This window comes from Podarcis gaigeae (genome assembly GCF_964106915.1).
Source record: "Podarcis gaigeae genome assembly, chromosome: 2".
Classification (NCBI taxonomy): domain Eukaryota; kingdom Metazoa; phylum Chordata; class Lepidosauria; order Squamata; family Lacertidae; genus Podarcis; species Podarcis gaigeae.
The window spans coordinates 108,259,053-108,284,506 of NC_139679.1; the positions used below are offsets into that span (position 1 = coordinate 108,259,053).

At 51.1% G+C, this 25,454-nt stretch overlaps 2 protein-coding genes and 1 long non-coding RNA gene across 9 annotated transcripts in view; 2 read left to right on the forward strand and 1 right to left on the reverse strand.

The window, feature by feature from the left end:
- The window catches only part of LOC310838273, a 46,891-nt gene that overhangs the window by 8,585 nt on the left and 12,852 nt on the right, over positions 1–25,454 (forward strand). The gene's annotated exons all lie outside the window — the stretch shown is intronic.
- Positions 6,427–15,727, reverse strand: LOC310837546 (uncharacterized protein). 4 transcript variants are annotated; one of them, XR_014560574.1, is made up of 5 exons: positions 15,355–15,727; positions 13,069–13,198; positions 11,631–11,735; positions 7,185–9,320; positions 6,427–7,151 (listed from the first exon to the last, which is right to left on the reverse strand). XR_014560574.1 is itself a non-coding variant. In XM_083724288.1 (4 exons), the coding sequence occupies exons 2-4, from the start codon at positions 13,157–13,159 to the stop codon at positions 7,798–7,800; spliced, it is 1,719 nt and encodes a 572-aa protein (XP_083580414.1). In that variant the 5' UTR covers positions 13,160–13,191; positions 15,355–15,727; the 3' UTR covers positions 6,427–7,797. The 4 variants fall into 4 exon arrangements, 3 of the variants coding, with proteins under 3 accessions (XP_083580414.1, XP_083580415.1, XP_083580413.1); XM_083724288.1 differs by having other exon boundaries at positions 6,427–9,320; positions 13,069–13,191; XM_083724289.1 differs by having other exon boundaries at positions 6,427–9,317.
- Positions 14,920–25,154, forward strand: LOC310837300 (uncharacterized protein). Of its 4 annotated transcripts, none has more exons than XM_083723640.1 (4): positions 14,920–15,142; positions 16,762–16,835; positions 18,023–18,097; positions 21,630–25,154. In XM_083723640.1, the coding sequence occupies exons 2-4, from the start codon at positions 16,802–16,804 to the stop codon at positions 23,897–23,899; spliced, it is 2,379 nt and encodes a 792-aa protein (XP_083579766.1). In that variant the 5' UTR covers positions 14,920–15,142; positions 16,762–16,801; the 3' UTR covers positions 23,900–25,154. The 4 variants fall into 4 exon arrangements, with proteins under 4 accessions (XP_083579766.1, XP_083579765.1, XP_083579767.1 ...); XM_083723639.1 differs by lacking the exon at positions 14,920–15,142 and adding an exon at positions 15,824–16,193; XM_083723641.1 differs by lacking the exon at positions 14,920–15,142 and adding an exon at positions 15,824–16,193 and having other exon boundaries at positions 21,678–25,154.

A 25,454-nucleotide genomic window follows, 5' to 3' on the forward strand; every position in this document is an offset into this window, starting at 1 on the left:
AAATGGAGGCAGTGAGAGATTTTACTTTCTTGGGCTCCATGATCACTGCAGATGGTGACAGCAGCCACGAAATTAAAAGATGCCTGCTCCTTGGGAGAAAAGCGATGACAAACCTAAACAGCATCTTAAAAAGCAGAGACATGACCTTGCCAACAAAGGTCCGTATAGTTCAAGCCATGGTTTTCCCGGTAGTGATGTATGGAAGTGAGAGCTGGACCATAAAGAAGGCTGATCGCCGAAGAATGGATGCTTTTGAATTCTGGTGCTGGAGGAGACTCTTGAGAGTCCCATGGACTGCAAGAAGATCAAACCTATCCATTCTGGAAGAAATCACTGGAAGGACAGATCCTGAAGCTGAGGCTCCAATACTTTGGCCACCTCATGAGAAAAGAAGACTCCCTGGAAAAGACCCTGATGTTGGGAAAGATGGAGGGCACAAGGAGAAGGGGACGACAGAGGACGAGATGGTTGGACTGTGTTCTCGAAGCTACCAGCATGAGTTTGACCAAACTGCGGGAGGCAGTGGAAGACAGGAGTGCCTGGCGTGCTCTGGTCCCTGGGGTCACGAAGAGTCAGACTTGACTAAACCACTAAACAACAAAAACACAGGGCAAGCCCCTAGTACCATAAGAGCCTCATGACCCGGAAAAACTGTCTGTGGAAGCAGACAAACGCCAGCTCTCTCAGCCTTTAAAGCAAGATGAGCGCCGCAACCCCAGAGTCGTTCGTGACTAGACTGAATTGCCAGGTGTTCCTTTACCTTTATTCCTGGTAGGTCTCAGAAGGTACTTCAGGGTCAATCAATATGATTTTTTTAGAAGAGCCTCAGTGATAATTCAGGGGTTCGGTTGCATGTGCTATGATGAGCCACATGTTTAAAGCACCAATATACTGCTTCAACCGTCATAGTTTCTCCCCAAATAATCTTGGAAACTGTAGTTTGTTAAGGACCCACATACCTACGGGACCACCTCTCCTGGTATGCCCCACTAAGGACCTTAAGGTCCACAAATGACAACACTTTGGAGGTCCCAAGTCGCAAGGTGGTTAGATTAGTCTCAACTAGGGCCAGGGCCTTTTCAGTACTGGCCCCAACTTGGTGGAATGCTCTGTCACAAGAGACTAGGGCCCTGCGAGACTTGACATCTTTCCGCAGGGCCTGCAAGATGGAGCTGTTCTGCCTGGCCTTTGGTTTGGACTCAGTCTGACCCTTATGTTTTCCCTCCCCTTACGGTTTTGATCCATGGGCTTTTAAAATGGGGCTGCATTTTAAATTGCATTTTAACCTGTGTTTTAAATTGTTCCCCCATGTGTTGTTGTTTTTTTTGGGATGTGGGTGGCGTTGTCGTCTAAACCACTGAGCTTAGGGCTTACCGATCAGAAGGTTGGCGGTTCGAATTCCCGCAACGGGGTGAGCTCCCGTTGTTCGGTCCCAGCTCCTGCCCACCTAGCAGTTCAAAAGCACATCAAAGTGCAAGTAGATAAATAGGTACCGCTCTGGCGTTTCCGTGCGCTGCTCTGATTCGCCAGAAGCGGCTTAGTCATGCTGGCCACATGACCCAGAAGCTGTACACCAGCTCCCTCGGCCTATAGAGCGAGATGAATGCCGCAACCCCCAGAGTTGTCCGCGACTGGACCTAACGGTCAGGGGTCCCTTTAGCTTTATTATGTTTTTATTGTAATTTTACTGGTGTTAGCCACCCTGAGCCCAGCTCTGGCCGGGTATAAATAACAATTATTATTATTATTATTATTATTATTATTATTATTATTAAGGGTGGTGGGAGTTGTTAGGAGACCCCTATTCTCCTCACAGAGCTACAATTCCCAGAGTGGTTTAACTGTCAATCCCTCTTCACAAACACCCGTTAGCCCTGCATAGCACCTTGATGGTCCTGCTCGGCCTACATGGTTGAAGGCCCTAATGTTTCTGAAGGCCAGTTGCTGGAAACGGCAGGAAAGAGGGCTCTTGCGCTCAGATCCTGCTTGCGGTTTTCCCATAGGCATCTGGTAGGCCACAGTGAGAACAGGATGCTAGCCCAGGTGGGCCACTGGCAGCCTCTTCTTTCCACATAAAAAGGACAGCTCAGAGACTTCACCACCACGTCGCCCATCCTTCTCATTTCCAGAGAAAACTGGGGAGAAAAACAGCTCTGCACATAGATCAAGATTTATTCACTTTTATTCCCCTAGTCTATTTTATTCACAATACGTACGTACAAGTTCCTGCTCACTTCAGACACGGCTGGATCAGAAACGCACAAAAGGTGAGGACAGCCTACCACCAAATTCTCTCTAAACCCACACTTGGTTTCATCTAATCAGTTTGCTTGGTTGGATAGTGTCTTCGAAGCTACTAACATGAGTTTGACCAAACTGCGGGAGGCAGTGGAAGACAGGAGTGGCTGGCGTGCTCTGGTCCAGGGGGTCACGAAGCATCGGACACGACTAAATGACTAAACAACAACAACAATCAGTTTGCTGAGAGTTGCTGCCGTCTGTGAGCGACCACTACACGCAAAGTGTGCCCTCCTCCTGGGGGGAAAAGCTGTTCTAATTTCTAACATTTTTCGAAAGGCTGTTCCATCTCTTCAAGATGATGGACGGGGTTATAGGGAGACACTGCAAAGCTGGCTGTAGGGGACACACAACCCACTTTCACCTGACTGTGGGGGCATCGTGGGAAGAAGGAAGGACTTGGAAGAGATGCTCCTGGACCACTTCTTGGTCCAGCTGGAAGTGACTGAGGAGGCATTAGAGCCTGCGGTTGCTAAGCAACTGCTAAGTGCTCCCTTCAACATTTGGCCTTGAGAGCAACACAGTAAAGGGACAGGAAATCACAATGGACAACTTCAAAGTCCCAGTTAAGGAAGGCAGGTACAGGACACTGAATGGCCTTTCTCCAGTGCTCAAGTAGGCAGGGTTGTCCCTTCTTTGGAACAGCAGACATGACAGGTTTCGATCTCCCTTTAGTGTGCTGGGCTTTCTCCTTGGAAGTAAAAAGGATGGGAATTATGAAACCTTTGAACCAGCTTTCGATGCAAGCCCCTTTTATTGTCCCTTAAGCAGCTGCTTGACCTGCAGTGGTTAGGATACCAGCGATGCTGCAGAAGTGGATTTCCCGCATTAGCAGGGGGGTTGGACTGGATGACCTCTGAGGTCCCATCGAACTCTATGATCAGGCAGTAGCAATGCTGTAACTCCATGCCATGAACAGCTTCATGTGGCTGGTTTCACAGGAAAGGGCCAAAGCTCAGTGGCTGAGTGTCTGTTTGGCAGATTCCAGTTTCAATCCCTGGCACCTCCAGGTACGGCTGGGAGACCCCGGCCTGAAACACCTGGACAGCTGCTGCCAGTCAGTGCAGACAATACTAAACTAGATGGACCAATGATCTGACTCCCATGTTCATCTGTTCTGATTATTAAGCCTTCATTAAAGGAACAGGAGCGAACCAGGCTGGCTTATTTTTCTGGCCTGTTGCAACCCTAAAAGATGAAATCAAGTATTGAAAACTGGCCTTTTGCTTCCTTACTCGGGCACCATGTATACGCCTAAAAATCAACTCTTCGAGACCTTGTCTGGGGTTTCTTTCCCCCAGGAAAAACCTCCGATAGCAGACGGCATTCCGGTCAAATGAGGTCAGTTTGGTGTATACAGGTAGTAACGTTACAACAAGAGGTGTGGGAAGTGGTACAACGCAGGAAGAAATTGGGGGCGCGGGGCGTAGATATTCCCCAAGATACCAAAAACAGGTTCTTAGCAACATCCAGTATGAAATCACTGTGCTGACGCAAGGAACAAAACGCACCATCACCACCCAAGTGAGATTCAAGGGAGTCCAAGGTCTTTTTGTGAGAGGGGTGTGTGTGTGTTTGTGTTTGTGTGTGTGTGTGTGTGTGTGTGTGTGTCTCAGTCTCAGGTCATCCTATGCAGAAAACTATCAAGGTGGTTTTGCAGGTAAGACTTTTTCCTGCCTTGTTATTCCTGCTGTTTCCCATGGCACCAAGAGTGACAGAACGGCCAACCAGCTTCCACCAGCCTCTTTATAAAGGGGCACGGTGGCGTCTTACTAAGGGGTGCAGAGCAGTCTGCTTCAGTTGCTCCAGTGGGACTGTTTTATACGGGATGCGAGAAAAGACCCCCCCCCAAGCCTTCTACAACAGGAAATGCCCAGCTCCACGTAATATCCGATCCCTCGCTACGACATCTCTCTGATCTACTTCTTTATCTAATCTACCCACCTAATCTATTACCTCCCTTGCAGCCAAAGTCCATTGAAATAAAAGTCGGGAGATTTGACTTAAATGTTGCAACGAAATATAGCCCTTTGTCTTAGGGCTCTAGAAGGTCGATTACTAGCATTTCCAGTTCAAAGGATCGTAGAATCATAAATGGTAGAGTTGGAAGGGCCCCCCCTCCTTTGGTAATCCTCATAGAACTCTAGCCCAATGGTAGTAGTAGTAATAATAATAATAATAATAATAATAATAATAATAATAATAATTTATTATTTATAGCCTCCCCATCTGGCTGAGTTTCCCCAACCACTCTGGGCGGTTCCCAATCGAGTGTTAAAAACAATACAGCATTAAATATTAAAAACTTCCCTAAACAGCGTTGCCTTCAGAATGGTTGCCATTAATTTGATTTTGAATTGATTTTAGAATGAATTGATTTTAGAATGCTGTGTTACTTTTATTGCTGTTAGCCGCTCTGAGCCCAGCTTCGGCTGGGGAGGGCGGGATATAAACAAAAAAATATTATTATTATTATTATTATTATTATTATTATTATTATTATTTAGTCCAACCCCCTTCAATGCAGGAATATTGGTAATGGCTTAGAAAGATCCTGGAGAGCAGGAAGCTAGGCTAATGATACATTCTGCAAAAGGTAAAGCTGGACTGTACTTATTTGAAGGATGGAATCCACATTTATGCATATAGAAAACTAGGATGTCAGGGAAGAGAGTTTAGCCTAGTCATTCCCCTGATCTGCTAGCTTTCATGGTGCAGGGATTTTTATTCATGATAGACATGAATAAAGACATGGAACCTCTTACTTGGAGCCTGAAGTGTTAAAAGTCCAGGAGGACATTCTACCATGTTCTGCTGATTGTATAAACTAGTCCAAAATGTCTATGGTTGCTATATTTTAATGCAATTGGGCAGAGCTGTCTTGGAACCAAGCACAAAAACTTGTGAAATGGTGACAATGACAGCTCAAATCACGTTTGCCTGGAATGGCCATGGAATAGAACGGAGTCTATCCATGCTGGAAAGCAAAATTAGAATGAGGCAGTAAAATGGATTGTACCACATCACTCTGGTGGTGGGGGGAGATTTTTGGTTATGCCTTTTTAACAGGGGACGCGTCAGTACAGTGGTACCTCAGGTTAAGAACTTAATTCATTCTGGAGGTCCGTTCTTAACCTGAAACTGTCCTTAACCTGAGGTGCCACTTTAGCTAATGGGGCCTCCCACTGCCGCCGCACGATTTCTATTCTCATCCTGAAGCAAAATTCTTAACCTGAGGTACTATTTCTGGGTTAGTGGAGTCTGTAACCTGAAGCGTCTGTAACCCGAGGTACTACTGTACTACAAACCTAAAACGGGTGAACAAGCACAGCTTCCTCAACAGACCTTGGCATTCTGCAAGGGGACAAGAGGTCATCACCTCCACAAAACTTCAGTTTCCAAAGTCACCTTGCTGGGAAACTGCTTTGCAACTCGCTTCATTTTCTAGGTAAAATACACCCATGGATCAAAACGTGAAAGGCGCAATTTTCAGGTTAGAGAAATTGCTAGTGTGAACCTAAACGCAAATGGAGGCATAGACCGTCGTGTTAAGATAAGGAAACCTGTGGTGTGTTGCTTACTCTGCACAATAATTCTGATTCTGGGTGGGCTGGTCTCCCTTCCCCACCCCTTAAATCTGGTGGCAGGGGTAGGAACACTGGTGGGAACAAGGCAGCCATCTTGCCCTTTCCACAGGGCTCCTGTGCAGCGGCACCATCGGATAATTTTATACTCTGCACTTCATTAACTTATGTGAGCCCCACTTTTGATGGTCACATGTATCATTTCACTTGCTTCAACCAACCCTGCCATGGCTGAGGGAACTCTTCCTCATTCTGCTGAGCGGAGTCCTAGAGACCTGGCCCCAATCCTGCCTTGACACTGCTCTTGTAAATGGAAAGGCCGCATGACAGTTGGTAACTCAAGTGGGTTTACTCTGAGTGGGACTAGCATTGGTGACAACACCATATTGACAACTGAACTGGGATGAGTGCCATTTGCATTTTCCACCCTCAGGAAGAAAAATAATTTAGGCCAGGCCCGTTGGAGGCAAAATATGACTTGGGCAGGGCTGCATATCCAGAGTAGCTAACATATGGCCCTTCAGAGATGTTGATGGACTATAATGGGAGATGGGAGTCCAACAACATCTGGTGTGTGTGTCTGTCACTGTTTAAAACAGGTTTCCTCAAACTCGGCCCTCCAGATATTTTTGGCCTACAATTCCCATTATCCCTAGCTAGCAGGACCAGTGGTCAGGGATGATGGGAATTGTAGTCTCAAAACATCTGGAGGGCGCAGTTTGAGGAAGCCTGGTTTAAAGCCTTCTGTACCACAGAAATGGGACTTGTGAATATCCAATTGAGGTCTTCCAGATGTTGTGGGACACCAATTCCCATCAGCCCCAGCCAGCAGGGCCAGCAGTGAGGGATGACGGGAGTTGGAATCCAACATCACCTGGAAGGCCATCCATCTGTGTCCTACATGACTTCCTGTGGTGCTGGCTGCCACCCTCCTCTTCCTACTTTGGCTAGGCCTTGCCCAACCCTTCTCCAAATCCTCACCACAGACGCTCTTGGAATTAAAAAAAAACTGAATATTGTGCAGTCGCAGAATTGGCTTTGCAAGCCGTGTGCGATTTTCACGATTTGTTCTGGTGAAGAATTGCCTTCCTTTCTTTCGTGCTGCTGCGACTGTGCCTTTGGCCTGGCGTGCAGATGCACCCAGACCACCTCCAATGGCCCTTTCCTCTTCCGCAAGGACAGCGTGCGCTACTTGAAGCACAAATCACACAGCTTACCCTCAGGAACGGAGGAGCCAATGGCAGCCACCTTGAACTCAAAGGAGAGCAGCTGCAAAGCAGCGGTGGCAGGTGAGGAACATACTGGGCAAGGTCAGGTGGCTGCAGAGGAAGCTTCTGGATTGGACAGAACATTTTTGCAGGCAGAGATTTTTGCCTGATGTAAAGATCAGTGGGACCTGAAACTCCACCTATGCTTATGCTGACCTGAATCAGTCCAGTAGGGACGTCATGGGTTGATTCCAAAGTAGCGCTACGCAATTGCTCCATCAACACAAGGATTTTCGCTTGCGCAAAGTAATGTTCTCTTCCTCTCCTCGCACCCCCCTAAAATTGCTTTAGGGGGCCTCCCAACTCTCCGGAGAAATTTGGGAAGAAAAATAATAATCAATTTATTATTTGTACCTCACCCTGCTGACCTGAGAAGGGGTGCGCAGTGGCAGGGAAAAGGAGAACGCCGCACAAACCCTCCTGCTAATGGAATGAGAGAACGGGATACTGCCCCATTTTACTTCCTTCGTACCTCCAGAATGCAAAGCGCACTCGCCCCTACCAATGGACTTTGGACTGGGCCTTTACACCTAGAGAAACGACACCTGGGAAGCACTGAACGTCTGCCGGACAAGGGCAGGGCCTCCGTCCAACCCCCCAGCACAAAGCCTAGCGCTCTCACGGCCGGGCGAACCGGCCTCAGCGCCTTAGCACGGAACAAGCTCCTTGTGCTGTGTAGAAGCCGGCATGAGGACAGTCTCCCCTGCCCGGTGGGCATGGCTGCGGAGGTGGCGGTAGAGATGTTCTGTGTCGCGGAAGCGGCGCCCGCACTGGGGGCAGGGGTACGGCCTCTCGCCCGCATGCGCGTGTTGGTTCTTGAGCAGAGAGGAGGCGGCGGAGGCGGTGCAGGGCCTCCCGCAGTCCCCGCAGGCCCGGCCGGGGGGCGGGCCGCCGTCCGGTTCGAGGTGGTGGGCGTGCTGGTGCCTCTGGAAGTGCAAGGTGCTGTTGAAGCTCTTGCCACAGTCCGGGCAGACATGGGGCTGCCCGCCGGCGTGGGTGCGCTGGTGTCGGTAGAGGTGGGAGGTGCGCCCGAAGCGCTTGCCGCAGTCCGCGCAGGAGTAGGGCCTCTCGCCCGTGTGGATGCGCCGGTGCCTCTCCCAGTGGGAGCTCCAGGTGAAGCTCAGCCCGCACTCGCCGCAGCGGTAGGGCTTGTCGGCCGACAGGTGCAGCCGGCGGTGCTGAGCTAGCTGGCCCCGCGTGCCAAAGCTCTGCCCACACTCCCCGCAGCCGTAGGGCTGTTCGGCGGTGCCGTGCAGCCGTCGGTGTCGGGCCAGCTGCGAGCGCCCGCCAAAGCTCTGCCCGCACTCGGCGCACTGGTGGCTCTGGTCCCCGCCCATCAGGTGCAGGCGCTGATGCTTCACCAGAGCCAGCCCGTCGGCAAAGGCCTTGCCGCACAGGGTGCACTTGTAGGGCTTGCGCCCGCGGTGCGTACGCTGGTGCTGGTCAAAGTGCAGCGTGGTGCTGAAGCTGCGGCCGCAGTAGGTGCAGATGTAGGCGCGGGTGACGCTGGCCGCTGCGCTGGTGCCGTGCGTGCGCTGGTGCCGGTAGAGGTGCGAGCTGCGGCTGAAGCGCTTGCCGCACTCGTCGCAGGGGTAGGGCTTCTCGCCGGTGTGGATGCGCAGGTGGCGGGCGAAGTGGGAGCTCCACGAGAAGCTCTTGCCGCAGTCGCCGCACTGGAAGGGCAGTCGCCCGGTGTGCAGGCGCTGGTGGGTCACCAGCTCTGTGTTGCGGCGGAAGCAGCGCCCGCACTCGGCGCACTGGTAGGGCAGCCCGCGGCTGGGCATCAGGGAGGGGGCGGGGGCCGCCGGCTTGGCACCGGCGCTGGCGTGCGCCCGCTGGTGCCGGTAGAGGTTGGAGCTGACGTTGAAGCTCTTGCCGCAGTCTCCGCAGCGGAAGGGGCGCTCGCCCGTGTGCGTGCGCCGGTGCTTGCTGTAGTGCGAGCTGCAGCTGAACACCTTGCCGCAGTCCTCGCACTCGTAGCCCTTCTGCAGGACCATGAGGGGAGGCCCCTCCCGCGCCAGGACCTTGCCGCCGCCCACTTGCTGCACCACCCTCCAGTGCAGGCTCTGGCAGTTCCCGGCCTCCAGCTGCACCACCGCAGGGCTGTCGTGCTGCTGGACATCTTCCTCGTCGCTCTCCTCCTCCTCTTCACTGCCCAGTCCCTCGACTGCTGGGAAGACACAGAGGAAAAGAAATCTCCCTTAGGACAGTCGGCACACTGAAGGAGCAGGCAAAGCTCGAGGAAAATATAAGCCTTGCTAAGGATTCCTTCAAAACTTTCAGGTGGTGGTGGTGATGATTACAGTGGTGCCTCGCAAGACGAAATTAATCTGTTCCGCGAGTCTCTTCGTCTTGCGGTTTTTTCGTCTTGCGAAGCAGGGCTATTAGCAGCTTAGCAGCTATTAGCGGCTTAGTAAAAGGGGGGGAAGGGGAAAAACTTGCAAGAACTCGCAAGATGTTTCGTCTTGCGAAGCAAGCCCATAGCGGAAATTGTGTGCCAGCAGCACAGTGGCAGCAAGAGGCCACCATTAGCGAAAGCCTGCCTCTAGTTAAGAACAGTTTCAGGTTAAGAACGGACCTCCGGAACGAATTAAGTTCGTAACAAGAGGTACCACTGTACACAACTTTTAGAAGACACCCGAAGGCAGCTCTGTATAGGGAAGATTTTAATGCTATTGTGTTTCTGTATATGCTAGAAGCCGCCCAGCATGGCTAAGGGAAAATAATAATAATACAGAGGTGCTCCGCAAGACGAATGCCTTGCAAGACGAAAAACTCACTAGACGAAAGAGTTTTCCGTCTTTTGAGGTGCTTTGCAAGACAAATTTCCTTCTCATCCTGGGGCAAAGTTATCAACTCAAGGTACCTCTTCCAGGTTAACGGAGTTTGTAACCTGAAACGTTTGTCACCTGAGGCGTTTGTAACTCGAGGGACCACTTGGTTCTTTAACTTCATCCATTCCAGGAGTCCGTTCGACTCTCGAAACCATTCAAAAACCAAGGCACAGCTTCCGATTGGCTGCAGGAGCTTCCTGCACTCAATTGGAAGCCATGGAAGCTGCGTCGGATTTTCGGCTTCTGAAAAACATTCACAAACCAGAACACTTACTTCCAGGTTTGCGGTGTTTGGGAGCCGATTCGTTTGGCAACTAAGCCGTTCAGGAACCAGGGTTGGACTGTAGTTGTTTATCTCCTTGACATCTGATGCGAGGGCTTTCCACAGGGCCGGCGCCACTGCCGAGAAGGCCCTGTGCCTGGTTCCCTGTAGCTTCACTTCTCATAGTGAGGTGGGCTGAAGGATGGGGGTAGAGATGCTCCTTCAGGTATACAGGGCCAAGGCTTCTGGACCTCATGACTGCCGATTTTGGACTTTTAGGGAGCCAGGCAACTATGCAACTTGATCCCCTGCCCCAGACTTTCCTATGTATTGATAAATGTGATAACCGAAATCTTAAACGATTCAGAAACAAGGTTGAAGGAACAGGCACATTGTAAAAAGGAATGCTCCTGAATCCATCGCTATTGCTGGTTTCCCAAGCGACCTCAGCAGCTAGGAGTGCATTTTACCAGCTTTGTGTGGTGTGGCAGTTATGGCCAAGCCTTAGCCACAGTAGCATGGCTAACCTCAAGACTGGACTACTGCAATGGGCTCTAGGTGGGGCTGCCCTTAGAGTTGTTCCGCCACCAGCAGCTAGTGCAGAATGTGGCAGCCAGGCTGCTAACACACCTCTGTGTTTCAGATATAGATAGGTAGCCATGTTGGTCTGCCATAGTTGAAACAAAATTTAAAAATTCCTTCCAGTAGCAGCTTAGAGACCAACTAAGTTTCTTATTGGTATGAGCTTTTGTGTGCATGCACACTTCTTCAGATACACAAAAGCTCATACCAATAACAAATTTAGTTGGTCTCTAAGGTGCTACTGGAAGGAATCTTTTTATTTTGTTACACCTCTCTGTGACACCTTTGCTGAAGGAGCTGATTTGGCTGCCAAAATGTTGCCCGTCCAAGTTTAAGGTTTTGCTTTTAGTATACAAAGCCACATAACAGCTTGGGACCAGGGTTTTTAATCGTCATGTGATCCATAAATGGAATAACTAATTAAATAAATAACAGTAGCAATAACGAAGTGCCACCTTTCTCCAGGTGCAAGGCAACAACAGCACAACCAAAACTCAACAGGGCACTAACGTTAAGTGGCTCAAGTAAATGAGCCAAGTGAGATATTTCAGGAGAGGGCAAAAGATCATGAGGGCCAAACGCCAACCTGCCAAAGAAAAATATCTCCTTTACCCTAGGTAAGGTGTCCAGTTAGATCTCAGGCGCAAAAGAAAACCCATCAATCAGCCTTCGTCTCTGCAGTGCCATTGTTTGGCCTGGTCCATATTCTCACACTTCTTGCCTCCAGGAGACTACGGATGAAGAGAATCGGTTGGCCCTGTCAAAGAAAAAGATTGGGGTCCACTGAAAGTGCACTACTCACCTAAGGTGGCTCTTCGGGCATTCTCCCTATTAATAGATGCCGGGACACAAGTTTCCTCATCTTCTTCTACCAGGAAAATCTCATTGGGTTTGGGACTTGCAGGTCCTACATAAAGAAGGAAAAACAGGCTATATCAAAGCTATGATACTTCCGCCTTGCTTAATACCATGCTATAATACCACATAATACCATATAATACCAACTACTCTATTCCGAACTTAAAAATGGAAAGCGTAATGCTGGTGGTCAACAAAAGAGGTTTAAAGGCTGTCTCAAGGCAAATTTTTAAAAATGTAGTATAAGCACTAACAATTGGGAAACATTGGCCTGTGAGCGCTCCAATTGGAGAACAGCCTTTACCAAAGGTGTCATGGGCTTCAAAGTGTGGTGTAGTGGTTAAGAGCGGTAGTCTTGTAATCTGATGAACCGGGTTCGCTTCCCCGCTCCTCCACATGCAGCTGCTGGGTGACCTTGGGCCAGTCACACTTCTCTGAAGTCTCTCAGCCCCACTCACCTCACAGAGTGTTTGTTGTGGGGGAGGAAGAGAAAGGAGATTGTTGGCCGCTTTGAAACTCCTTAGGGTAGTGATAAAGCGGGATATCAAATCCAAACTCATCAAAGACGCTCAAACTCAGGACGCAAGGGAGAAACATGCTAAGAGGAAGGCACGCTTGGCAAATCCACACTGTGATCAACTCCCGCCCGGAAACCAATGTCCCCACTGTGGAAGGACGTGTGGATCCAAAACACAACTCCCCCATCTGACGTTAGTGCTGTGCTGCTTTGTCCTGCCCTCTTCCTCACACCAAAACAGCAGCAACTGCACAGCTATAAACCACTTGCTAACCCACCGCAAATTTGTGTGATTTACAGGAATAAAAATGCTGCAGGGGTGAGGAGCAGGAAGGAGTGGCTCTCGTCAGCCCTGAGCATCATCAGGGATGGCGGGACTTGTCATCTAATCATGTCTGGAGAGACCTGAGTCTCCCATTCCTGTGCACTGTTTTCATTTGTTAGGATGATGCATAACCGTTTCTTAAATCTGAAGCCAACCCATTTTCTATCACATTTTCACCTTTGGGCAGGCTCCCTGCCGAAAAAGTTTGCTGACCCCTGCTTTAGAACATGCCGAAAGAAAGAAAGTACAGTGGTACCTCGGGTTACGAACTTAATTCGTTCCGGAAGTCCGTTCTTAACCCAGTGTTCTTAATCCAAGATGCACATTCCCTACATAGGCCTCCTGCAGCCCCGGAAGTGGATTGCGTTCGTATCCTGGGTCAAAGCTTGCAACCTGGGACACCTACTTCCAGGTTTGTGGAGTTCGTAACCCAAAGCATTTGTAAGCAGGACTGTTCATAACCCGAGGTACCATTGTATTGCTTCTGGGCTCTGTAACACGGCCTGCTTTAGTTGGGGATCTTCTGAAGGAGATACTTACGCAGTGCCACCAGACTGTCACAGGTCTCCTGGTGAGTTTCCCTGTAAACGGGCTTCTGATTCGGATCTGCAACTAGCCACGCATCCTCCATGATCCGATGCCAAGCCAGGTCCTAGCAAGCCACTGGCTCCTAAAAACAAGACAATCGTTCCATCCATGAAACACACGTGTAGCCCCTGCTAAGCTAGTATTCTCCTGCTTGCTCGAGCCTAATAACCAGAGCAGAGTAGCGATATCACATCAGTCTAGTGTTTAATGTCAGTTTGCAAATTAGCCTCTCTCTTTTTTAACACACACACACACACACACACACACACACAAACACAAATATTGAGCCTCTCAAGGGAGTCACAGAGAGAATGCCATCATTATTTGTGGGAGTAAATTTTATCTGAAGCTCAAACACCGAACCAGACTTTGGGCTCTATATTTTCCTTAAATAAATACCGCTGTTATTGTGGAATACCTCACTTTACCTAAAAGTGCGTCAGGTGTGTACTGCTCTTTAGCCATCCTGACTCTATGGCAGAAAAGTTAGCACCTTAAGGCAGTGATACCTACGGCCTTCTAGATGTTGTCAGATTCCAACTCCCATCATCCCCAGTCCAGTGATAAAGGAATGATGGGAGTTGGAGTCCGACAACATCTGCAGGGAACCAAATTCCCTATCCTTGACTTTGGAGGTAGGCATCTATGACACCCCTTGCACTGGTCCAGCTGCCAGGATGTCAGGGTGTCACACACATGGGCACTCATCACTTCCTAACTGTGGATAGCCATCCGGTGACGACTTGTGTGAATAAATTCACACATAGAATTTCCAAGGCACCTCGCATGACCTCAGACACAGTCAGTTTGCACAGACAGCAGGAGATCTTTATATTCATGATAACCAAGTGATGGAGAAATAAGGGAATGCACATGTCTGTGTTAACCAGCCCTTAAATCCTCCTACATTTCGGAAGCCAGTCGCTGTTTCCTGACTTTTTAAAGAGGGACTGTCATCATCAACCATAAGCATACAAGGGCCACGGTTACAGCATACATTTAAAGCACCACAATGCCACTATAAACAGATTCCCACAAGGGATCCTGGGAACCATTTGTGAAGGGTGCTGAGCGTTATTAGGAGAGCCCACTCAGAGCTACAATTCCCAGACTGCTTTAACAATCAATCCCTCTTCCTAGAGAGCTCTGGGAAATGGCACCCACTCGCACCTATTGTGACATTCCAAGTATCTGACAACTTCTGTAGTTGCAGTTCCAAACTGGAAACCCAACCCACGAGTTGCTGTTGGATCCATCAGCCCCAGCCAGCATGTCCAGTGGTCAGAGATGATGGAAAGTACAGCCGTAGATCCCCAATCCATATGTGGCTGCGCTGCATGGAGCTTTCTACGCCATCAGCAGCAAGAGTTGGGACCATGGAAGGAGGGGAGATGTGCGATATCTGGTGTTACTATACACAGCCAATTGCAATTAGACTTTGCTATGCATAAAAACCGCTGCAAATTCCCCAATTTAGGATGAGATGGGCATCAACTCAGGCCAAACCTCAAACGTCCCATTTCAAGGGCTCCTCCATCCACTGCACAGTGATGGATCTGGCTTAACAACATCTCCTTCCCATCTCAGTAAGATCCGTGAGGCGCATCCCTCTTATTCCCATTTCACAGAAAGGGAGAAACTGAGGCTGACGTGCCTAAGGCCACTCAAGCCAAGCGATTGTAATAAACACTGGCATATCATTTCGAAATACTGTAATATTGTTTTATTTCTTCCGATTTTTTTTTAAGCGGGGATCTGAGGATGAATAGGAATTTTATCCGAGCCTGTGGTTTTTAGGAGGAGACTTTACAACCCAAGGAGTGCGTGCGGCGGCAGCGGCAGCAGCAAAGCTGGAAACTGCACAAAGGAGCTCTCTAGCAAGGCAAAGAAGATCGGCCCTGAGGGCAATTTTGTTTTGTCTGCGCTCATCTTTCGAAAGCACCTGGGAAACTTTTAGACGAAACAGAATCGCCCACCACCTTCCGCCCCCGGGGCTGATTGGTCCATTGTTCCGTTCGGCGACCAGGTAACCGAATCCATCCCTTGCGCGAGCGTAACAGGATCAGGTGTCAATTGTAATTTTTTTTAAAGGAGCGGTTCTGGATCCAGCTACCCCACCCCACCTCCTCCCACTTCTTCCACCGCTAATCCACTGCCCCCTCTCACCCCATGCGTCGACCCCAGGGGAGATAATGGGTGTCTTTTCGCACGGGGGTCGCCTCCAAAAAATGCATTTACCTGATAAGTCCGGTTCAGGAGCGAGGGGTGGGGGGTGGAGGTAGAAAAAGGAGACGATCTGCAGATCCCGAGGCGGGGGTGCTGAATATAAATCTGCTCTGGGGTGCCGATCCGAACAATTCAAACAATGAGAAAGTCCCTGCGTGGTTCGCGATCTTTATTAGAGGCCGTTTCGTGGCGGCGCGAGAACCCCACTAGCCTTTTGTGACAGGGAGGGGGGACTCCCCCCCCCAAAAAAGAGCTGGCGATCTGCAATGGAGGCAGCTCGGTTCCTGCGTGCAGCTTAGGAGCCGCTTGCAAGGACGGAGGCAGCCCCTTCCCACCACGATTTCTGGTCCTCTCCACCTCCTCCTGTCTCTCTTCTCTTTATGATTCTCCAATCCAGCCGCCTCCCCCTCCTCCCCGGAGTCTTCCTGCCTCCCCTTCCCCTCCTCTCCAGCATCAGATCCCAAGCACCCCCAGCCTTGCTCCTGCCCCTTCCTGTGTCCATGCAATAGCAAGCCGGTCGGCAACCGATCGCGGTTTCATTGTGGGGCTTGTGCGCCTTGGAAGATCCTGGGGTGAAATCTACCAGGGTGAGACCCACCCTGCTCCACTCCTCGCCAAGAATAAGAATAAAAAGAATATTGCAAAGGCTCTCACTCCTGAACCCTTAAAGGAGGAAGAGAAGGCACAGAGGGAACCCAGCCGAAGTGCAGTCAGGATGGGTAGGGAAGGGAGTGACTCCGGATCGGGCTCCGCTTTCGGGCCCCCAGGGTCGACGGCGCGCCCGGGGTCGGGCGCCTCCGATTAGAAGCGGACCCGGCTGTGGCAGAGACAGACACCGCCCGGTTCAGTGGGTAAGGCTGGCAGACTATATATATATTCACATCATTCTATGCTCAGTGGTCGGGCAGCCGTTCGGCGTGCAGAAGGGCGCGGGGTTCAATCCCTGGCACCTCTGCGCAGGGCTGGGAATCGTGACCCCCGCCTGAAAAGCTCTGGAGAGCCGCTGCCAGTCAGTGTCGGGGATACTGTGCTAGGTAGCACAAGGCAGCTTTCCATGAGCTTGTGCGCCTGTGATCCTATACAGACACAGAGACCTGATGTTGGATTAAGGAAGGGATCAGAAACATCTGGAAGAGAGCAACAGGCTCCCCAACCCTGATTTCTTTGGGTGCTACCCTTCTATTAGATCGAAATTAAAAGGATGACAGTCGCTGATCTCCAGTTCCTTAAAGAGGTGTGCATGTGGAAGAAGGAAGCAGGAAGGCAATTTGAAGGGAGTTTGGTGGCGACACCCTGACATGGTTGTTAGCGGCCTGGTTTGGGTGGAAGGGTAATGGGCACCAGAGAGTGTTGTTTTTGCAAGAGTTAACGTCACCTGCAAAAAAAGGTGGGTGACTGCGCCTTCTTCTTGTCCTCCAGGTGAAATGCTGCAGGGGCTATTCTGCATCCCAGCAACAACATGCAGGAGAACTATGAGAATGTGATCTCTCTGGGTAAGGCCTCCTCCTCTCTCTCCTATGACTAGGGAAGCACTGAGCCCGCGCAGATCACCCACACAATTCAATGCATTCAATATTGGCATGTCCACATTTATAGCGTGCACAGTATCTCGCCTGTTAAACAAAGGGTGTCCAACATGGTACCCTGCAGATGTTATTAGACTACATCTGTATTGCACAGGGTTGGACTAGAGATGATCCTTGCGATACCTTCCAACTCTGTGGTTCTGATTCTGTTACTCCAACTTCCCGAATCCCCAGCCATAACTCCCCGAAGGCCAGGGATGGTGGGGATTTGTGGTCCAGCAACCTAGCAGTTCAAAAGCACGTCAAAGTGCAAGTAGATAAATAGGTACCACTCCGGTGGAAGGTAAACAGTGTTTCCGTGCGCTGCTCTGGTTCGCCAGAAGCAGCTTAGTCATGGTGGCCACATGACCCAGAAGCTATACGCTGGCTCCCTCGGCCAATAAAGCAAGATGAGCATCGCAACCCCAGAGTCGGCCAATACTGGACCCAATGGTCAGGGGTCCCTTTATCTTTACCTTTAACTTCTGGAGTGCACCATGTTGGCTACTCCTGCTGGGAACTGATTTGTAATCTGTTTCATCATACCTAACATTTCCATTGTTTGGGACATCATTTCAAAAAGCGTTCTACGAATTGGAAACAACTTACTTATTAAATAAACAGAGTCCACTTTGCTTTTCCTCCCCTGTTTTTCCTCCAGTTCTGCCATTGCACAGATTCTGAAAACGTCTCCATCCAGGCCAAACCATTCATTTCATCTATGGCTTAACAGTAAGATGCCATTTAGAAGCCGTTAAGGGCCTTTTTTTGTTGTTGCAGTTAGTAGATTTCATACCAGTGCAAAGCATTTTCAGATCTCTTCCCGGAACTGTGCCTCTTGTAAAATGGACAGAGGTCTTCTAACAATCCTCAACGCCCTTAACAATAACTACAGCTCCCAGAATTCTTTGGGGGAAGAAGCCACGACTCTTTAAAACAGTGTCGTGGTTCTTCAAATGTCCAGGGTGAATGTGGCCCAGTGGGTGGAAGTGGCAGGCTCTTGAATCCTAAAGGGGGTGGAATGCCCCAGTTGGGAATTACTGTGTAACCAAGCCCTGCCTCTAATTTCCTTTCCAATTGCATCCTCCCCCTCTCTTTCCGGCATGACCGCACAGCGGAGGAAATTGCAATCAGCTGGCCCCGGATCACCGCGTTTGCTGAGTCTCACAGAAGAAGAGGGTTGGCACCTGGTAAGTCAAGTGTCCAGAGAAGAAAATAGAGGCTGCGGAGTAGGTTGGTGTTGGAACTCCAACACCCATCAATCCAGCCACTGTGGCCAATGATCAGGGATGATGGGAGTTGCAAGTCCATCAACCTGGAGGGAACCACATTCCCCTTCCCTGATGCAGAGCATGCATCCAGGTTCCTCTTGACCGCAGAAACACGATACAGCAGAATTTCTAAATGGGTATCCTGAGGGTGCCTTGGCATGATAAGGTGACCATGGCTTCCTGAGCGACTTGTGCTTCCAGTGTAATGTGCGGTATGGAACTGCACATCTCGCACATCTTGACCGTCACAACTTGTTGCAAATATTTGGAGGGTGGTATCTCACTGTGGCCCTGTGGGTTAAACCACAGAGCCTAGGACTTGCTGATCAGAAGGTCGGCGGTTCGAATCCCTGCGACGGGGTGAGCTCCCGTTGTTTGGTCCCTGCTCCTGCCAACCTAGCAGTTTGAAAGCACATCAAAGTGCAAGTAGATAAATAGGTACCGCTCCAGTGGAAAGGTACACAGCGTTTCCGTGCGCTGCTCTGGTTCGCCAGAAGCGGCTTAGTCATGCTGGCCACATGACCCGGAAGCTGTACGCCAGCTCCCCCGGCCAATAAAGCGAGATGAGCGCCGCAACCCCAGAGTCGGTCTTGACTGGACCTAATGGTCAGGGGTCCCTTTACCTTTTTTATCTCACTGTGAGGTAGGTGAAGCTTCTCTTTTACACACTACAGAAGATCTTCTTCACTAAAGTTAGGGATGTGGGGAACTTGTGTTTCCTCCAGATCCTGCTGGACTCCAACAGCCCCTGACCATTGGTCATGCTGACCAGGTCTTAACAAAATCTGGAGCACCACTGGCTTGGTGAAGGGTAACACTGATCTGGATAGACCAATGGTATCTGTTCTACTTTTTTGTGCTTCTCATGGCATGATACTTATTTGTAGAGCTGTGGTAGTTTTCAAACTAAGTCAAGAAACTTAAGAAGAGCCTTCTGGATCAGACCAATGGCCCATCTAGCTCAGCACCCTTCTTCTCGCAGCAGCCAGCCAGATGTCTGTGGGAAGCGGAGCATGCAGGACCTGATCACCAGAGGCGGAGCATAGCCATCATGGACCCAGGGGTTTTTCAGTGAGAGGATCAGACAGGACCGGCCCTATCATTAGGCAGAGTGAGACGGCCACCCCAAGTAGCAGATTCCGGGGGACAGGAAGCCACAGCCAAGTATTGGAAGATAGGGCTAGGTGTGCCCTATGCGTCAGTTGTCTGTTGCCTCAGGTGTGGGCAAATGTGACTCATTCCTATGGGTGGAAATGGGAGGGGCCGAGGGGAACCCCATTTTTTCTTCACCTCAGGCAGCAAAGTGACTTGTGCAGGGGCCTGAGGCAAGCTATTCTGAAGGAAATGTCAAACCTTCCTTGAAATCTATTGCTGCTGAGGGGTTTTCTGTGGGGCCTGCTATTAATAATAATAATAATAATAATAATAATAATAATAATAATAATTTATTTGTACCCCGCCCATCTGCCTGGGTTTCCCCAGCCACTCTGGGTGGCTTCCAACAAAGATTAAAAATACATTAAAATGTCACACCTTAAAAACTTCCCTGAACAGGGCTGCCTTCTGATGTCTTCTAAATGTCAGGTAGTTGTTTAACTCTTTGACATCTGATGGGAGGGCATTCCACAGGGCGGGCGCCACTACCAAGAAGGCCCTCTTCCTGGTTCCCTGTAGCTTTGCTTCTCGCAATGAGGGAAACGCCAGAAGGCCCTTGGCGCTGGACCTCAGCATCCGGCAGAATGATGGGGGTGGAGACGCTCCTTCAGGTATACTGGGCTGAGGCCGTTAATGCAGATGATAGGCTCAGTACACCTGTTCCGGGTGGGGGCATATGAGCGGTCTGTGAGCCCTAGATACCTTCCAAATTGCTCAACAGCCAAATCGGGGTCTGCTGAAAAGAGAGACAGGAAGCAAGGAAGAGCAACAGAGGTCTTAAGGGAAAAGGATTCCAATCAAAAAAAACCTTCCCTTCAAAGGCCATCTGGCAGCAAGGGCCCCAACCACCTGTGAAGGAGTTGGGTTGAGCAACAACATGTACTTAAGGTCCCCCCCAAAAAATTGAGGTTCCCCCCCTCCCCAGGAATTGCACAGGGAGAAGCAAGGTGGAGGGGTAGGAAATCGGATACAGATTTTATGGTTGCTAGGCAATTACTCTTTCTTTGCAGTTCCTCTTTAATTGCTTCCAGATATCCACCAACTTGCTCTGGGAGCACACAGAGGAGATGATCTGCTGGGCTCGGGTCTGTTGTGGAGCCTCCATTGATGTCAGTGGCAAACTCACAACAGAGCAAACAATCCACTCAGCAAGGCAGACCAGGATTGCCCTATGTGCTTCTGTCAGTGGGCTGGAAAGAGACTGGGGCTGGTCTGGCAACCAAAGAAAAATGTGGGCCCAGAGGACTGCAACATGTGGGAGTTGCAGCCAAAGAAAGAAACACCACCCCAACAGCTTGCTGTGTGGGATGACTTAGGCCATTTTACAGATGGGAATACTGAGCCAAGTGGCCAAAGACTTGAGCCGAGGTTTGAACCCAGGTTCCTACCTACCCCTTGCTCTCTCCAGCCATCCCTCTGGGTCTTTCAAAAGAGCAAGAAATGGGGAATGGTTAGCTGAGCACAGCATAGCAGAGGAATACTTAAGCATGGTTTTACAGATTAACAAGTCAATACAGCATTTATAATCACATACAGTAATGTGACTTTTGCTGCAATGGTGAGGTTTAGCTTTTTTTTTTTTTTAGTTGCTGCTTTGCTCGTAGTGTGTTCTGACTTCAATTGTTTTAATAGTTTTGTACGATTTATGCTGTAATTGTGAGGATGCTGTATTCTGTTATTGTTAGTGATTTTTTGTAAGCTGCTTTGGGACTCATCTGAATGAAAAGCAGCATACAAATACAAATCAATCAATCAATCAATCAATCAATTAATCAATCAATGATGGCCTTATGTGAAATATTGGGGAACCTCTGGCTTAAGAGCCAAACACCTCTGCCTAGCCCTCTGGGCTCTCCCCACACCACACTCATCTCTTCGCTCTCTCCTTGAGAAGTTTTGCCTTGTGTTGAACTCTTCCTCTTGCTTGCTTGCATGAATGGTGGGTGAGTGTAGAACTAGCCTACTAAATAAAGGGAAACTTGACATTACTTGCTCTTCCCATTTTTGACTCTGGCCCCACCCAGCACTGGCACGTGGTCCCTGAAGGTTGCCCACCCCACCCCACCCCTTCTCCATGGAACTGAATGTCATCTGCTGGTGGGGTAACAGCAGGGGAGGCCTACTCCTTGCTTGGAGGCTTCCTGGAGGCATCTTCTTGCCCAGTGTGGGGTGGTGGGCCAGATAGAGATTTGGTCTGCCTCTCTTCTGTTGGGGGAGGAGGAGGGCAGGGGTCTGCCAGGAAGAGCGATGAGTTGTGGCTCACCCATGACGGCCTTTTCAATTCCCTTCTCCCAAGTTTCCTTTCCCAGACCTCAGCAGTTACTGGATTCTCTCGTTGTTCCAGCAGATGATGGGATGGTGAGTGAGAATGAGAACGGGAACGAAGAGGAAGAGGAGGAGGCACCGCAGGACGGAGAAGGAGAGGCCGGAGGGGATGTTGCCATTGAGAAGGTGGAGGCCCAAAGGGATCTCCCACCGGAGAACACAAAGGAGCCTCTTGAGCCTGAGCTGAAAGCCAGCGAGGAAGGCCCAGACCAGGTGGCCTTGGATGAGCGGCCAAGGAAGCCCCTGGGGAAGAGACAGGCCAAGTCGACTGTCCACCGCGCTTTCAAGAAGTTCTCCTCACGTAACCACCACCACCATGGCCTGCTGGGCCACACCAGTCGGTGCCACAGCTGTGGCAAGGGCTTCGGCTTCAGCAAGCGCTCACGGCTGCACGGCGCTGCCGGCCTGGAGAAGGCCTACAAGTGTGGCGAGTGCGGCAAGAGCTTCCGGCTGCACTCCACCCTGGCGACCCACCAGCGCCGCCACACCAGCACCAAGCCCTACCGCTGCGCCGAGTGCGGCAAGAGCTTCAGCGTCGGCTCGGCCTTCATCCAGCATCAGCGCACCCACGCCGGCAAGCGGAGTGGGCCCGGCCCGGCCCGGCCCTGTGAGTGCAATGTGTGCGGCAAGAGCTTTGGGCTCCCAGCCCACCTCATCAAACACCAGAAGCAGCACCTGGAAGAGAAGCCCTACAAGTGCCAGGAGTGCGGCAAGGGCTTCAACTGGAACTCTCACCTGGAGCGGCACCGCCGCATCCACACCGGAGAGAAGCCGTACGTCTGCGAGGACTGCGGGCGTGCTTTCGCCTGGAGCTCCCACCTGGAGCGCCACCGGCGGACGCATTTCGGTGGGCTCCAGAAGGCCTCCTCGTGCAGCTGTTGCTTGGCTGCGGCCGCGGCACCGGCCAGCAAAGCCAGCGCCAAACCCTACCGGTGTGATGACTGCGGCAAAGGCTTCAACAAGAACGCGGCCCTGTCCAAGCACCGCCGCGCTCACCATGCCGCAGAGAACCCCTACGTTTGCCAGGACTGCGGCAAGAGCTTCGGTCTGAATGGCGCCCTGCTGCAGCACCGGCGGACACGGCACCCAGACGACTCGGCCAAACCATACGCCTGCAGCGACTGCGGCAAGAGCTTTGCCTGGAGCTCCCACCTGGACCGGCACCGGCGCATCCATGCCGGCGACAAGCCCTACCGCTGCGAGGACTGTGGGAAGGGCTTCTCCCAGAGCTCCCACTTGGAGCGGCACCAGCGGGTGCACAGGAGCACCGAGCGCCTGCCATGCCGCTGTGCCGAGTGCGGGTTCGCAGGGGCGCGCCGGCAGCGCCGGCGAGGGGCCCTGCTGGCCTGCAAGTGCAGCGACTGCGGCAAGAGCTTCATGTGGCGGCGCCCGGCCTGCAGCGAGTGCGGGAGGGGAGGTGGGGAGGGTGTGCGGCACCAAGGGACGCAGACGGGCGAAAAGCCCTACTCCTGCCTGGACTGCGGCAAGTGCTTCTCCCAGAACTCGGCTCTGGCCAAGCACCGACGCATGCACACCGGGGAGAAGCCGTACAAGTGCGCCGAATGTGGGAAGAGCTTCGGCGTCCGCTCCAACCTGCTGAAGCACCAGCGCACGCACCTGGGCGAGAAGCCCTACAAGTGCGCCGACTGCGGCAAGGGCTTCATTCAGAAGTCCGACCTCACCAAGCACCGGCGCATGCACACCGGCGAGAAGCCATACCACTGCGATGCCTGCGGCAAGTGCTTCAGCGTCAGCTCCAATCTCATCAAGCACCAGCGCATCCACTTGGGTGAGAAGCCCTACGCCTGTGGCGAGTGCGGAAAGGCCTTCATCCAGCGCTCCGAGCTCACCATCCACCAGCGCACCCACACCGGGGAGAAACCCTACAAGTGTGGCGTCTGCGGCAAGTGCTTCAGCCGCAGCTCCCACCTCAACCGGCACCAGCGCACCCACAGCAACGGCAAGGCCTCGGCCGGCAGCGCTGGCATGGCCCACACCACACTGCTGGCCGCCAGCTCTGCCAAACCTGCCGCTCCCCTGCCCGCCTCGGCCTTTTCAGCCTCCTTCGCTTCGCCTGGCCCCCTGCCCACCCTGCCTGCCTTCCCTGCTTCTCCATCGTCCCTCCCGATCCCTTCTTTGGACCTGCCCTGGGCCCTGTCCTTTCCCTCCCGAAGCTTCCCGCACCCCTCCTTCCCTTCTCCTGCCCCTTCAGGGGCCCAGGCCTCATCTCTGATCAACTAGCTTCTCCTCCTTCCAGAAGTCGTTGGACTTTGGCTCCCCTCAGCCCCAGAACCAGCATGACCAGTGGTCAGGAGATGATGGGAGTTCTAGTCCAGCAGGATGGGGAAAGCTGCTCTCCTCGCTCTGTTATTCTCCCTTTTCCGGAGGAACTGGGACTCTCTTTTCCTTGGTGACACAGTTCATAGGCTTCATGTTCCGCCCTTCCTACTCTCTGTTCCCTCTGATCAGGCCCTATAACATCCTCCCTGTTGCCTTCCTGCCCTGCTTGGGGGCTTCTTAGAAACACCTGGTTATCCTCTGTGGGGAACAGGATGGTGTACTAGGTGGGCTTTTGGTCCAATCCAGCAGGGCTTTTCTTAACGCTCCTCAGCATGGCTTCAGGTGTTTGCCTCAGAAATAGGCCATATTCTGTTCCATCCTTTTCTGCTCAGTGCCCTTTCCCAGCCGCCTCATCTTCTCAGCCAGGTTCTTCCTTGGCAGGAGACATTCCAACTCCTTTGTTTCTTACTCCTTTGCAGTCCTGTCCCCCCTGATCGCCCTCCATTCTGTTGCCCTCCATTTTGTTTCCCTCCATTTTGTTTCACTGCTGTTGTGGTGTTCATGCTTGTGAATTACCCACTCTTGTGCCTCTTCCTGTCCAGAACTTGTTTTTCTCATTTGCATCGCAAATCTCTATGTATTTTCCATTTTATGCCATATATACAAACCCATATATTCACACACCCAGTGCTATTTTTTCTAGAAAAAGAGGTGTCAGAACTCACCATGAACACCTCCCTTGTTCTCTTAGAATGGCAATGGTGCTGACCTGAGAGATCCTGGAATTGAGTTCTAGAGAGATGCGGCTGAAAAAAAGCCCTACATGCACCCAATCACCCACCCAAATAAATATGTGCCCATACACATTTTTTCTTCTTCTTCTTCTTCTTCTTCTTCTTCTTCTTCTTCTTCTTCTTCTTCTTCTTCTTCTTCTTCTTCTTCTTCTTCTTCTTCTTCTTCCCTGCCCTTCACCCTAAGGTCCCAGGGTGGGTTACAACAATTAAACCACAATATTATTATTATGATGCAAATAAGGTTTTTTAAATAGTTTTCCAAAATTGCCCCAATAATAGCCAGATTATAACAATATCAATTAATTAAACCACAATATTAAAATCAGTTTAAGACAACTTCACAATTGCAGGTCTAAGGTGTTTTCTTAAAATATACACCTCAGGTGTCAGAAGCCAGGTGTGTCAGGCGTTCACCGGAAGCTGTACAGTGGACGCTCGGGTTGCGATCATGATCCGTGGGGGATGCATGTTCACAACCTGCAGCGTTCGTAACTCGCGGCGGCACGTTTGTGCACTCGCGGGTTGCAATTCGGTGCTTCTGCACATGCGCAAAGTACAATTTAGCACTTTGCAGATGCGCGACCACCGAAACCTGGAAGTAACCTGTTCCAGTACTTCCGGGTTTCGGCGGGTGCGTAACCCGACAAAATGCAACCTGAAGCGGCTGTAACCCGAGGTATGACTGTATAGGGAAGTTTGCGGATGCATCTCGGTGGGCTGCG

Coding starts and splice junctions, on each gene's coding strand:
- LOC310837546 (XM_083724288.1), bottom strand. CDS start 13,159: ATGGAGGATGCGTGGCTAGTTGCAGATCCGAATCAGAAGCCCGTTTAC. Junction 11,736..13,068: donor TGACAGTCTGGTGGCACTGC/GTAAGTATCTCC, acceptor TTCTTTATGTAG/GACCTGCAAGTCCCAAACCC. Junction 9,321..11,630: donor TGCCCGAAGAGCCACCTTAG/GTGAGTAGTGCA, acceptor GTGTCTTCCCAG/CAGTCGAGGGACTGGGCAGT.
- LOC310837300 (XM_083723640.1), top strand. CDS start 16,802: ATGCAGGAGAACTATGAGAATGTGATCTCTCTGG. Junction 16,836..18,022: donor TGAGAATGTGATCTCTCTGG/GTAAGGCCTCCT, acceptor ATGACCGCACAG/CGGAGGAAATTGCAATCAGC. Junction 18,098..21,629: donor AAGAAGAGGGTTGGCACCTG/GTAAGTCAAGTG, acceptor CCTTCTCCCAAG/TTTCCTTTCCCAGACCTCAG.